This window comes from Rhinolophus sinicus, chromosome 2, assembly GCF_057876585.1.
Source record: "Rhinolophus sinicus isolate RSI-liver-muscle chromosome 2, RSI-T2T, whole genome shotgun sequence".
NCBI lineage: Eukaryota > Metazoa > Chordata > Mammalia > Chiroptera > Rhinolophidae > Rhinolophus > Rhinolophus sinicus.
In genome coordinates, this window is record NC_142502.1 from 47,145,580 (window position 1) to 47,160,738 (window position 15,159).

At 36.3% G+C, this 15,159-nt stretch overlaps 1 protein-coding gene across 1 annotated transcript in view; it reads left to right on the forward strand.

Moving 5' to 3' along the window:
• SEC63 (SEC63 protein translocation regulator) overlaps window positions 1-15,159 on the forward strand; it is a 58,091-nt gene that overhangs the window by 10,407 nt on the left and 32,525 nt on the right. Inside the window, exons 2-4 of the mRNA XM_019735010.3 lie at window positions 5,361-5,460; window positions 10,580-10,694; window positions 12,389-12,501. Coding sequence (XP_019590569.2) covers window positions 5,361-5,460; window positions 10,580-10,694; window positions 12,389-12,501 — 328 coding nt within the window. The remainder of the gene's footprint in view (window positions 1-5,360; window positions 5,461-10,579; window positions 10,695-12,388; window positions 12,502-15,159) is intronic.

A 15,159-nucleotide genomic window follows, 5' to 3' on the forward strand; every position in this document is an offset into this window, starting at 1 on the left:
GGGATTAAAACAATTTTAAGGAGTCCGTGTTAGTATTATAAGGAATGACTTACCAGGATAAAAACACATTAGTGTAACTTATGTGGGGGAAGTAGAATGAAGCGCTTGTTCTTGGATTTTTGTAAATGGATGGGTATGACATTACTATGGTTTTTAGGTTTCATCGGCTCATTTAAAAGCAGTGGAGCTATTTTATTTTAAAATGTCAACTTTTTGTTAGAAATGGCATATTTTGCAACTCTTCAAACTTTCAATGAAAAATGTTAGATGCCAAATTAGAAATCTACAAGAAGGTACATGATTTTTAAAAACTCTATTGTGGTAAGCTGGCAAACAGGTTTGAAGATGTTAGATCTGGCTAACATTCTTTCAGCTCTTTGGGTCCCAGGAATACAATGCTGAGTTCCCGCAGTTCTGTTGCAGACTGGCAGATCAGCCAGGCATGGACAGATGGACGCGACTGTTTTAGCAAAGGCTCTGTATAGCTTATGAAAGACAACCATAATTACCTCCCCCCAAATCTGAACTGCTCCCACAGTCATATAAAGTTTATGTTCGGCAGCTGAGAGCAGTCATAATATGTTGTTATGTTGTTTTTTAAACCACAGAATTATTTTATGACCTTGTAATTTCTCTTTTCTATAAATGTGGATAAATTCTTTAAAAACTACATCATAAGTTAATGATATTACAACAATTTTCACTGGCCGTGGAACTAGTGATTCTATAAACTAGGAGTTTGTAAGTGAACTTCTTTTTATTCTTCTAAGTGTCTTATAAAACTTGTCTGGAAGGACTTTACTTCCAGTTTGACTTGAGGTCATTTATCTAGAGATTTGGAATGTGTACTATGAATATTTAGTTGTGCTGGAAATCTAAGGGCCACTGTGTTACAGTGTGAACCATACTTTGTAGTACTTACTAACCGACTTAAATATTCTCCGGTTAAGATTTAATTTTTGGATTGGAAAAGTGAGGCATACAGGGCGCAGGTAGGCACACATTGTGTAAGAGGGTGGGGGCTGCAAACCATGTGTACTTTGTCCTGGCAAGGGACATTGGGATAATGCCATTCCTTTGAATCGATCAGCTGTCTGGCTAATAGACTTCACCATTATAACCGTATCAAATGTTTCCTTGGTTTCATACCTGAAAGTGGGAGATTGTGGAGGCTTAATTTAATGAAATTGCCAGCGGAATTTTCAAAAGTGTCCATAATTTAACCATAAAAATCGGAAAATTAACATTACTACCATTTCATTTTCAGACTGCATTCAAGTTTTGTCACGTGGCTCAATGATGTCCTTTATAGTAAAAGATCCAATTCAGAATCACACATCACATTTATTTGGTCTGTTTTCTTTAGTCTCCTTAAGTCTGGAACAGTTCTTCAGTTTTTTCTTGACTTTAGAGATTATAGGCCAATTATTTTGTAGAATGGCCTGAATCTGGGCTGTCTGGTGTTTTCTCATGATTACATTCAAGTTATGTATCTTAGGAATTTAACAAAACTGATTCTTCTCATTTCGTTCCGTCAGGTTGTACGGTTGCGTTTTGTCCCATTGCTGGTGATGTTCGCTAATAACCTGATTAAGATGGTGATTGCCAAGTTTTCTGTATTAGTTTCCTGGTGTTGCTGTAACAAATTGCCACAACTTTAGTGGCTTAATACAACACAAATCTATTCTCTTATAGGTCTGGATGCCAGAAGTCCAAAATCCATTTCACTGGGCTAGTCAATAGTCACAGTGTTGGCAAGGCTGGTTCTTTCTGGAGGCTCTAGAGTAGAATCTGTTTTCTTGTCTTATACAATTTCTAGAGATAGCCTGTATGCCTTGGCTTGTGGCCCCTCCTTCCATCTTCAAAGGACACATCCAACTTCTACTCATTGTCATATCATCTCTCTGTCTTTCACCCTCCTGCCTCCTTATAAGGACCCCTGTGATTATATTGGGCCCACCCAGATAATCTCCTTATCTTAAGATCTTTAATTTAGTTACATCTGTAAAGTTCCTTTTACCATGTAAGTTAATATATTCACTGGTTCTGGGTATTAGGATCTAGACATCCTTGTGGGGGGTAGAGACCCCCCCCCCCCATTATTCAGCCTACCACACTTTACCACTGTAAAATCATTCTTTTCCTTTTAGTAATATTTTTGTGGGAAGATACTTGGATCCTTGGTTCCTGTTAGTGGAGAATGGCATTTAGAAGCCAACATCCAGGTGCTAGCTGTGCTCACTGCTACTGAGATGTCACTGTTTCTAGGCTCACTTATTAGACAGAGCGAGGGAATATGTACGAGGTGTGATAAAAAAAATACAATGAATGTTTAAATTAAAAATGTATTACAGTAAAAGGCACATTGCTATTAATCCTCTTCAAAATACTGCCCCTCACTTTGAACACACCCCATCGTTCTTGCCACTTTCTGAAGCAGTTCTGGAAGTCCTCTTTCGTGAGTGTCTTTAGTTGTGCTGTCATGGCTGTCTTGATGTCCTGAATTAATTCAAAATGTTTACCTTTCATGGTCATTTTGACTTTGGGGAAGATCCAGAAGTCGCACGGTGCCAGATCCGGTGAATAAGGTAGATGAGGACACACTGTAATGTTTTTATTTGACAGAAATTGCCAAACCATAAGCGATGTGTGACATGGAGCTTTTCTGTTGTGATCACAAAATATGGTGAATGCTGCCGAGTCCCATCCAATGGAAAGGCAGGGATCTTCAGTAGTAACAGTGTGTGACAAGTTTCAACTTATTTGGTTCAGTAAGTCGGGAGTGAGCTATAGTTGAGAGAAGGTGTGTTTTAAAGTGTGCCATAATCATCATCATGACAACACTCTGTATCACACATCACTTCTGGTATGTGGCAATTTCTGTCAAAAACATTATGGTGTGGCCTCATCCAGCTTAATCACCAGATATGGCACCGTGTGACTTCTGGCTCTTCCCCAAAGTCAAAATGATTCAGGACATGGAGGCAGCCATGACAGTGCAACTAAAGACACTCATGAAAGAGGACTTCCAGAACTGCTTCAGAAAGTGGCAAGAATGATGGGATAAGTGTGTTCGAAGTGAGGGGGAGTGTTTTGAGGGGTATTAATGGCAATGTATCTTCTACTGAAATACATTTTTTAAATTTAAACATTCAATGTATTGTTTGATCACACCTCGTATGTATGTGTATACTTGTAGAACTATATCTACCAGGGTGCCAAAAAAATGTATACACGTTTTAAGCGATGTTATCTATGTATTGCTTTTTGAAGCAAAATTGAATTACGGTAGCAATGTGTAGTATGACGTTTGCTCAAAAGATGGCGTTAATCAAATAAACGTATGGCGTCACCATACAACAGGCAGGACAGTCAAAGAAAATGGCGGAAGCATGGTTGTCATTCGAGGAGTACAAGACCATTTTCAAGTGTTATTTGAAATTTGAGAATGATGTGGAAGAACAACAACAATGGAAGGGTGAGTATGCAATAGAACCTCCAACACACCTAACAATTGCACGCTTTCATGATAAGTTTGAGATGCATCGTATTGTGTGTGATGTCACAAGGGAAGATCCAGGAGGCCTCGCACAGCAACAAATCCTGCTTCTTCTGCTCTGGTGTTAGAACAGTTTACACGCTCGCCACAGAAGTCTTCCACTTTGAGCACCTCTTGTAATTGCAGAAGTCAAACCTGACTTGTATTCATCTTTCATTTTCAATATTGAATATTGCAATTTTAAGCTTTTTCCTTTCTTAAAATGTGTATACATTTTTTTGGCACCCTCTATATCACTATATTAAATGACATTAGTTCATACTGATACCTTCAGTTCCAATCCAACACTGCAGGATTCATGCTTGCTTTCTATTTTTTCATATATACATATAAGACCCTTTTCTGACAGGCAAAAACGGATTCCAGTTATCCGTAATGTATTAACTTATTTGATCAGTCCCCCTGCATAGCACCTTTTCTGCCACCACCCCTCTCCCTACATGGTTCCTTCTTCACCACACCTGGTTCTGACGCCGCCTGCCTTGTAGCTCTCCCATGTGGATGCTTTCCTCAAAGGATGGTGCTGACAAGGTAGTTGGACTTCTCACGTGGTGGCTTGGAGCATGCTATTATATGCAGAGTTATTTATTAACCTGACATCTCATTTAAGGATGGTGGTTTTTTAATATCGTGAAAAAATTTATATTTAGTGTTAGCCAGCTGGACTCAGTTTAGATGATCTCAGTTTTGTTGGCAATATCCAAAGCGTCATACGTAGTCAGGAGCCAGTTGAACTTACGCCTTCTCTCCCTCAGGCCTGAGCAGGGTGCTGACCTTGACCACGTCAATGTCACGGAGCTTCTTCACAGCCTGTTGGATCTGGTGCTTGGTGGCCTTGACATTTACAGTGAACACAAGTGTGCTTTTGTCTTCTGTCTTCTTCATGGCCGACTTCAGTGCTAAGGGGAACCCGATCGCTGGCAGAGTGGTCAGGCTTGTCGCTCATCTGAAGATATTTGAGCTGCCTTTGGAGTGTCTTGGGCCACCAGAAGGTGGATCACACGCGGATCTTCTTTTTTGTGTGTGGCTGTGGACACCTTTTAGCACTGGCCTTCCAAGCCTTTGTTTTGGCTTCGGCTTTGGGAGGGGCTTCTTTCTTTGCTTTCTGTGTGCCATCTTCGTGAAAAGGCATTTTATTTTAAAATTTACTTAAAATTTTTTAACTTGGGAGAGTTATTCAAACCAAGTAAATGTAGTTTTATTGTAGTAAAACAATGTATGATATTTTGGCTTTGGTTTAATTACTTTTGAATTGAATTGCAGATTTTTTCCTGGGGACTAAACTAAGACCTTTTGTCACAACTCTTATACGAACCTATTTTAACTTTTTATGGATTTGGGTGACATTTCTAATTCAACATGATTATTTTCATATTTGAAGAATATCATTTCAGCTTAGGTTCCTTAATAAACCATGTTTCAACTATTTTATACTGTTTTGTTCCTTCTATAGCAGAAGGGAAAGGAGGAGAGAATTTCTCAGAAATTACTGATCATGTAACTAAATATTTCGGGTTCAAGTCAGTTTTTACATTTTTCAGTTAGAAGTTATTTAAATTTCACGTGACAAACAGTTCCTTGGTAGTTGAATAAAATTTTCCATATAGATCGTTTATTCTAAGTGGTAGAAAATTTAACCTATCTTGTGAATTTTTCTTTAAGGTTGTTTATGTAGGCAGTACTTGCATGTTCCAATAAAATATTAGAATGGTAATGAAGGTTGGTGTGATATTAAGTCTTATTTTGCCTTCACTGTGAAAAATGATTTACCTATCACCTTATTTATTTATTTATTTTACAGAGCAAATTCGATTAAAGAATATCAGAAAAGTATATGGAAGATGTATGTGGTATCGTTTACGGCTATTAAAACCCCAGCCAAATATTATTCCTACAATAAAGTAAGTATTCGGTTTCAATAAAAAAATACTTAGTGCTTACTTTTTGCTAGGTATCATCTTAAATAGGGGTATAATAATGAATAAAACATATCGGTAAAGAAACTGTAGCCTTAGTAAGGGTAAGATATGAACAGTGTAATTTGAGAACAGAATGGTTTACAAGTTCAAAGAAAAGAGAGTGTACTTCTAACTTAGGAGGGGAGAAGTCAAATCTTGAAGGAAGACCTTGTGCATCTTGTGTCAGGATTTGAATTTTGTTTTAAAGACTGGGGGAATATTTAAAAGATTATCAAAAGCAAGGAGGTGACATGATCAAGTTTGCATTTCATGGTGATAATTAAAGTTTATTAAGCACATACTGTATGCCAGGTGCTGTGCTAGGGCTTTATATGTTCTCTCATTAGTTTTATATTAACTTCAAGGTAGTTGTTTTTGCTTTTTCTCAGATGAGGAAACTGAGACCGTTGACATAAGAAATGTCCAAATCTGTAGAGAGTTTTTGTAAGAGTTCATTTGAGCCAAACTGACGACATATTCCGGGGAGCAAGATCTCAAATATTCCCGAGAATAACAGTTTTGCAACTTCTTTTATGCAGTTGAAATTAAGAGGGAACACAAGGAAGATTGCATGGAGGTTTGAAAAGCAAGACGGGGATTAGATTACAGGATAGCTAACAAGATTATGTGCTTTCTGGTGGTTACAGCTTATTTCAAAGGTGTGTTAACTTAAATACACATAAACAATGGACGGGGCTTACTTCAGGCAAAGGTAAACCTTTTACTAAAAAGTTATATGCCTGGGGTGTAACTACCCACCATGACCTTCAGATCACCCTGTGAGGTTACTTTCCATAGAACCCTTTTTTTCGTCCAAGGAGACTAAGAAAATGAGATAACTTGACCAAGGTCATGCAGCTAGAAGTGGTGGAGCAGGGACCTCATCACCCTTTTTTTTTGGCAGGTCCATCACTTAAACAGGCCATGATAGCATGTTTAATTAGAGAAGGCCTGTTTGATTGTGGGAGGCTATGGGAATGCTGGTTTAGAGCCTAGGCATTGGACCTTCACCCTAAGCCATCAATTCAGAGGTAATAGATGAAACTGATTGGAGGTGAAAGAGTTGCCATTATTGGAGGACTGCATCTTGTGAATTACCTATATTTATCTATCCAGTAGGTAGGAGGGAGGGAAAGACGTAACGGAGGAAATTAGTAAAAATAGAACCAGTTATGTTTTAATCTTTGTTTAAATGATGATGATAGTTTTCAACATACCTATGTAACTTCGGGGGGGTTAAATAGTTTTTAAGGCTTAACTTTGCCTGGTTTAGTTCCTTTGTAGACGGAGGGAAATCTTGCCTTTGAGTTCAGAGTTCTTCAGTGATGTGAAATTAAAAGACAAAATTAGTGTTTACAGGTTTCACGTTCATTGTTTATTCTTTGCTGATGCTTCTCATTTTAAATTAAACCTTTATGAGGCAGCAAGACAAATAATTTGGCCTCCCAATCTCTTTTTCAGTCTTTGGTCAGCACTTTGTGAGCATTTGAACCTCAGTTTTCAGGGAAAAACCCCCAACTTTGAAGTTTTCTTCAGTGATTAATAAACTGACTCACATAAATGGAAGTACAAATTAAAGGATATTTAAGCAACAGTTGCATAGATAGATACTGGTAACAATTTAAATAAGGTCAGAAACCATCAAAACCTTTCTGCTACTTAAACCTGAAGCTTTTTTGCAAAATTAAGCAGTGATTGTGTAATACTCTAATTTCTGGAAGTTGCTTGCAAAATGACTTCTAAAGTATGCTAAAAAAAAAACAACAAAACAAACAAACAAACAAAAAAACCCCAAGACTTCACAAGTTAGTTAATTACTAAAGCTACATGTAGTGAAAATGCTTATCTTTTCAGAGGAACCAAACATGCTTTTTAAAAAACTTGGGCATAGAGCATGATGCAGTCCGTTATGTTTCCACCTTTGCTTTGGCTCTTGGGAAAGTAGAGCATGGTTTTATTGGTTGTGGTTTTATCAGCCTGGGGGTTCTGTCATGAGCCTGTCCTCTCCTTTCTGCATTCTTTGGCTCAGAGAGCCAGGTGCTGCATGTAAAGAAAGCATCTAACAAGGGATGTAGCATATCCTACGCTTTTTGTTTCCTTTCTCTTCTACCCTTGTTTGCTTTATATCTTGCTTTAGTGGTTTCCAGTTTCACCCTTATCTTTGTTTTCTGAGCTTTGTTTGCCTGTTGGGAGAATTGACTAAAGAAAATGTGGAGTTACTGATTTGTGTGGGAATCAAGTACATTTTTGTGTTCTTTAGCATATTGAGGGTATTACTAGTAAACTCGAGGTTTCAGTTGAAAATTACTATTTTAAATTATTTTCATTTATTTGATAAGTAGTTATTGTGTGCTTGCTATGTATGTGTCCGGTATTAACAAATGGACCTGGTTCAACCACTTACAGTCTTGGGGGATACTGGCAAGTAAACAAGTAATGATAAGAGTTTAGTAAGGGCTGTGAGGGAGATGCAGTGAACGAGCAAAGGAAGAACTCTTAACTCTGGCTCTAGGCAGAGAAGTTAGTAAGGTCTGAGCTGAGATTTGGGTAGAAGTTACTAACACTGTGTTCCCCAAAAATAAGACCTAGCTGGACAATCAGCTCTAATGCATCTTTTGGAGCAAAAATTAATATAAGACCTGGTCTTATTTTACTATAATGTAAGACTGGGTGTAATATAATATAATATAATATAATATAATATAATATTACAATATAATTAGAGCTGGTTGTCCGGCTAGGTCTTATTTTCGGGGAAACAGGATAGGAGCCAATAGCTAACATGATTATTTACTGTTTCTGAGGCACTTTCTAGGTGTTTTACATACCTAATCTCATTTAATTCTCAAACCTATCTTAAAAGTTGGAAACTGAGTTGTAAAAGGCTAAGCAATTTGCCAAGATCTCTGTTAGTAAGTGGTGAAGCTATGAATTGACCTCAGGTAGTTTTGTTCCAGAGCATGTGTTCTTAACTACCTCTCCCTAGATAGCCACGTAAAAGTAAAAGTGTTCTAGGTAGGGCTCCCTCTTCTTTTGGCCTGTAGCTCGTGTGCAAAGCAGCCTGCAGTATTATGTCCTTGATAAGGTTTAGAGCAGGGGTGTCCAAACTTTTTTCACCGTTTTTCACCAAGGGCCGTATGCGGTAAAATACATAAACAGCCAGGCCATTCACTCGAGGTGAAGTATGTATTGCCTCACCTGGTTTATTTAAGTAAACTAAATATATTTTTGGAATTTGCTGCGGGCCAATTAACAATGGATTGCGGGCCGCAGTTGGCCCACGGGCTGCAGTTTGGACACCCCTGGTTTAGAGCATTATTTTGGCCAGATGGAAAGAAATTTGCATCTGAGCTACTCTGGAGTTAGTCAAAACTGAATTAAGACCCTGTCCATATGCTCAGGTTGCTTACAGCAAGTCAGGGGAGGAAAGTCATGGTTTGTGCTTCTTTGTGACTGTAACCACAGTGTCCCCATTGATCACTTTGACCAGGGTTGCTTCTTCAAGGGTGGATAATTTGAGTTGAGTCTTGAAGGATGGATATAGTTTGGATTGGCAGAGGTGGGAAATGGGAATTGTAGGTAGAAAGATCTAAGGGAGCATAAGCATGACGGTGGTAAAAGCTTAGGGAACTCTGCGAGATGGGGATTTATTTTGCTTGAAAAACCAGGGTGATAAAGGTAAGCAGGTAGGTTGGAACTGGATCATAGAGTCTCATTCTAAATAAACACGTTTAAGCTAGGTTCCTACCAGGAGGGTTTACACACATGGAATGTGTTTTCTTCCTGTCTTTCAAAACAGGTCACTTGAATTTTGTTTGATTAGGCCTCCTATGATTCATTTTGTGTCTTTGTTTAACAGTTCCTATTCGGTGTAACAAATTATGATACAAAGGGTATAACAAAACAAAAATCATTCAATTCCATCACTTAAAAATAGCCGCTAAGATGATTTACCTTCTATATTTTTATTTATAATAAACTTACAAAAAATAGAATTATATTATATGTACATATAGCTTTGAAAGCTGTTTTTCTTTATTTAATTTAACAATACAAGGTAGATAGTCTTCCACTACAAATACTACTTTTTAGTGGCTAGACAGTATTTCACCGTATGGATACACGATTAATTTATTTGCCTAGTACTCTGTTGATGGACATCTGTGTGTGTGTGTTTTCTGCTATTTATATGTTAACCACTCTTTTACACTATATATATTTAATTCTAGTTTATTTCCTTCTAAGTTTCTTGAAGTGGAGTAGATGGATAGTTAAATGGGTATGTACTTCTTTTGTATTGCCAAATAGTCCTTCAGGGTGTAGAGTGTATGAGAGCTTTTTTTTCTTTAGCCTTCCAACACTGATAATATCAATCTTTTAAATATTTTTACTAAACAGAACATATTAGAAAGAAGAAATTAGTTATTTTCCCCAAATTATATGTTCTTTTATACCTTTAAACCTATTATGCACATCTTTCTATACCTACATTGGCTAAAAAATGTTCCATTGTGTGGTTCTATCTTGGTTTATTTAATTAGTTTCCTGCAAATGGTTTATTCATTCCCTATAAATGAACATTTAAGTTGTTTCCAAAGTTTTACTATTATAAACAAGGCAATTTATTCATCTTTTCACAGTTGACCCATTATTTTTTGTAGTTTATCTTACTAAAAGTATTATTGCAAGGTCAAAAGCAATTCTTTTTTAAATTAAATGGTTTACTGAATACTTAGTATTAATATATTTTGATCAGATGTAATAGTCCAATAAGGTAATACGTTGAATTAACTTGTGCACTTAAAATTCTGCAAATAGTAACTGAGAGAATATTACATGCCAGGCACTGTGCAAGATTCTAGAGAATTCAAAGGTGAAAACGACACTGTCCTTGCTCTAACAGGAGTTTATAACCCAGTGATTGTAGAATTGGAGTCAATAACATAGTGATATGAGACTGACTACCTTAGATTGTTTATGGCTTAATCTTGCCATAATAACTCTTAAAGGAAAACCATATAGATGTATCTATTTATACTTCTCTTGTCTTTTTCCTAAACAGGAAAATAGTTCTGCTTGCAGGATGGGCATTGTTCTTATTCCTTGCGTACAAAGTTTCCAAAACAGATCGAGAATATCAAGAATACAATCCTTATGAAGTATTAAATTTGGATCCGGTAAGTAGTATTTTTATATACTGCACATTAGTTTAATGATCCTGTGAAAATACTATAGGTCCATATCTGAAAAGAAATTGGGTTGTGCCTAGAAAAGATCAGACTTTGGTCAGTTAAATTTTTTATTAAAGTAAGATCTAATCCATTATTATTCTAATATACCTATGTTTTTAAAACTGTAGATGTTGATTGCCATCCTATTAAGGATTGGTTTGTAATCGCCAAAATGTAAGAATATTTGAAGATGAAATAAGAAGTTAGTGAATATTTTTAAAAGATGTGTAAGATTGCTTTAATGCAGAGTTAAAACCAGGAAGTTCATATATGTTACTTGGATGATAAAAATCTTATGACCCTGTATTAGTTGACACAAGGCAGCATGTTAAGTCTTTATGTCTTACAAAGAAATGGTGTCATTATCATAGAAATTCAGGTTAACCTTGGGTGTACCCCGTGGGTGATCTCTTGATTGAACTTGATTGACGGGTCCTAACAGAAAGTAATCTTTTAGGTATATCACTGGAAAGTTGGAACTGAAATGAATGCTAAATGTCATCTAGCCTTTCTTTTTCTGATGGAGAAAATGAGGCCTGGAAAATTTGTGTTTTGTCTGGGGTCCCATAACTTCTTGGTGGCCAAGCTGAATCGAATGCTCTTTCCCTTTTTCCCCCAAACCACTTTCTTTTACTTCTAGTCTCTGTTCAGCAGATGACTTGATCCAGAGATTCATATAATACAGAGAAAGGAGTGTGTTTATTTTCTAGTTTTCCACTTTGTAGAAGAAAGGTTGACATATCATTTGCTTTTTCTTATTGTGATGATCATGGTCATCAGAGATTTTAAAGATTAAAAAGGTCAGGGGGCAATTTAATGCTAGGAAAAATCAATATGAAAAGTTACTAATCGAAATTGACTCTAAAGAAAAAAGAAAAAAATAACAAAAAAGAAATTGAGTCTAATTAGAGAACAACTAAGGTAAACTTATTTGCTTAAAATATTGACAAGCAGATGAAACCAGATATTGTTCAGATTATTTCTTAGAAAGGAAGTTAACCTTTGATTTGAGAATTTTTTTCAGCTAGACTTAATTTACCGTGATCATTCTTCAATATTTGAATGTCACTATCCTTTTATTTAAATATGGCATTACAGTTAACCCTTGAACAACGTGGGGGTTGGGTCGCTGATCCCGCCCAGGCGAAAATTCACTTGTGACTTTTGACTCTACTGTCAGCCCGCCCTTCGCATCTGCAAATGGGATGGAAAATAGTATTTTTGATCTGCATTTGGTTCATTGCGGGTGGGAATTCCAAAATACTGTTTTCGATCTGCAGTTCGTTGAACTCGCGGATATGAAACCACAGATACCAAAAAAAAAAAATCAGTGTATAAATGGACCTGTGTAGCTCAAACCCGTGTTGTCCAAGGGTCAACCATATATGGTTTTATTCTCTTATTGGTGCCTAGTGTACTGCATAGCACATAGGAGGCGCTCAATTAAATAAATGTAAGAGACAAAGTATATTTTTATTTAAAAAGTACTTGGGGTAAAATTTATGGGATAAAATAGAAAAAAACCCTCATTCTCTCTTTCTGAAAATTTTGAGTAGTTCATATTTTAAGTTCAAAATGGGATGGACTTTGTTTTTACAGCATTGTGTTTATTTTTACTAAAACAAAGCTTTTCCTTTTAGGGGGCAACAGTGGCAGAAATTAAGAAACAGTATCGTTTGCTGTCACTTAAGTATCATCCAGATAAAGGAGGTGATGAAGTTATGTTCATGAGGATAGCAAAAGCATATGCAGCGTAAGTATCATAGTACCCATTACACATTTTTAAGAGTGGTAAAGATAGCTTTCTATTTGAATAAAATAGTAAGTAAAATAGTTGTCATATGCTTTTATTAAATGCTGATCTCATATGTTGAGTCTGTCATTTATAGAACTACCTGGCAACCCTAAAGTGGTAATCTAACTAAACCTTACTTTAAATAAGTTAGACTAGTGCTTCTGCCATATGAAGTTGGTTCGATCAAGTAGTAAGTTATGTTAATTGAGCTATTTTCGAAGCATCCTGATTAGAAGAGGATGGACTTACACCTGCTTTCATTTCTAGGCTTATTGTTAGGCTCAATCTGTTTCTCCTGTTTTGGCAGTGTAGAGTGTCTCATTTAAACTCTTTAAAGACCAGTTTAATTTAGAAACAAGATAGACTATATAAAATTAGAAGTAGTTATTCTTTGAGTGTTAATATTACAAGAAACAAAAGTTAGCTGGAATCTTTAGGACTCATGATAGGTATATCTCCGAACAGCTTGTCTGTTGAATTAAAGAATAAAATAAAGACAAGAGGTTGTCTTTTTTTCGAGAACTGAGCAATATATAATTTTGTGAGGTAATTTAAAAAATATAAGTAAATAATAGGCTATTCATTAATAGCAAACTGTAAGTGGCACATAAATGCGAGAAGTTTGGGAAATACTGTCATACCCACTTTTGTGCTTATAAAAATGTACTGAGCATCTGCCCTCCCCGCTTTCTTGTGGCTGGCTTGTTGTCCATGTGGGTATCATTCTGTGAGAAAGCAGTGCCCTCAGGAGCTTCTGAAGTGTGTACTACATTTTCTTATCTATACAGCAGGTGTCCTCCAAACTGCTGTCTTTCAGGTGGTGCCCTCCAAACCCCTCCTTTTTTTTTTACTGTGTCTCCTTCAAGCATTTACTCTCATTGCTCAAGTATTGTAGAGCTTTAGTTGCTGTCTTCAGGTAATTTAAGAAGAACTCAAGATTTCCAGAGGTCATCAGATAGCCAAGATTATTTAATTAGTAGTTTTTGTTTTGGTGCTTTCGATGCAATTATTTTTTTCCCCTCATTCTTCTGGTGTTGTAACATTTTCAAGCTCTCAGGTTACTGAAATCTGACTCTTTATGATGTATGGTCACTATTCTAAAAAGTACAGAAGAATAACACATGGTCTTTGGTTATGATTGAGATATAGAATGTTTTGTATGTAAAATGTGGTGGTCTACCAGACAAATTAAGAAGTAAATGATTATGGGACTCAGACTTTGAGATTTTGTAACTTGTATAACTAGTTAAAGGGGTGCATTTTACTCAAGATACGTTCTGACTGATTGAATTGAAGCTCCCATCTTATGTATAACTCGAGCAGCCTAAATATAGCTCAAGCAACTTTTGGAATGCAGTTATAGGCTTTGATATGCAAAATTTTTTAGCATTTGCTTTGGTGATTCAGGATATTTTCTCTTCCCTTATTTGTCCATTATAATAAACTAGCTGGATCATTCCTATATCTTAATACCAGATTTTACCTTAAAGGAAAGGAGGTCTGGTTACTTTTGAGGCGTTAGGTCAACTGTTGAATTCTCTGGGTCAATCTTGTGGATATAGTTGGGATTTGGCTTTCAGGTATAAAACTCATCTTTAAAACTACTTTATAACAAGTGGGCAGCAGAGATGTTACCTTAAAGCTACTGTAATTTTTAGAAATTTGTTTTCATGTGTTGGTACACATGACTATGTAACTTAGCTCTCCATAGCCCACTCAGGGTCACTCAGATATAATTTAGAGAAAGCATTTTCTAGATCAGGATTTATAATCGGTTTCTGAAATTATATACGGAATTTATGTGTATTTGTAATTGTGTATTTTTTCCAGAGCAAAAGGGGCATATACTTCATTAGATTCATAATTGGATCTAGGACACAATCTCCCACCTCCGAAGTGAAGGGATATAATCATGTTTAGGAAACTTGATACTCACTGAATTTTTAAAAATTAGTATCATTGGTCTTGTTTAAGCTTGTTGTATATGAATTAACAAATCACATAGCTTTCTAAGTACTTTGCATCTTAGGAATGGTAGTACACTAAAGCACTAATAACTAGCAAAAAATCAGTTGCTTTTTTTTACACTGACTTTTAAAAAAGTTGATCCTTTAATTTGATTGAATATCCAGCGTGTCACAAAGCAGTTGTACAAGTTGGGTTAATTAATGAGTTCATGGAATTGTAATCAAATGTGTGTGCAGGTTAAAAACCCAAGTTTTTCTATAATGTGAGCTATGCTTGATCTTGCAAAATCCTAGGGCATTATGTAGAGAACAGAGCAGTTTATTGTGCTGCTGTCAGCAGAAAGGCAGAAGGGGACAGATAATAATTTGGGGCAAAAGAATCTAATTAGAAGACAGAATATTGAGAGAAACAGTAGCTAAAGCTCTGGGTGAGGTGGGCAATTATACAGGTATACCAGAGCAAAATTTTTTGAGAAACATCCCTCCCTCAGCAGAAAAGAATCTTGGCACCACTCCTTATTAACTTGCAGTGTCTCTAAAAATGCTTTCCATTAGCTACTGTGGCCTTAGTCTAAATAGTGTAAGTGGAGATAGTTAAATAAGAACTAAAGATGTCAAGGTACTTATTTTCATAAATGAACAAAGAGAT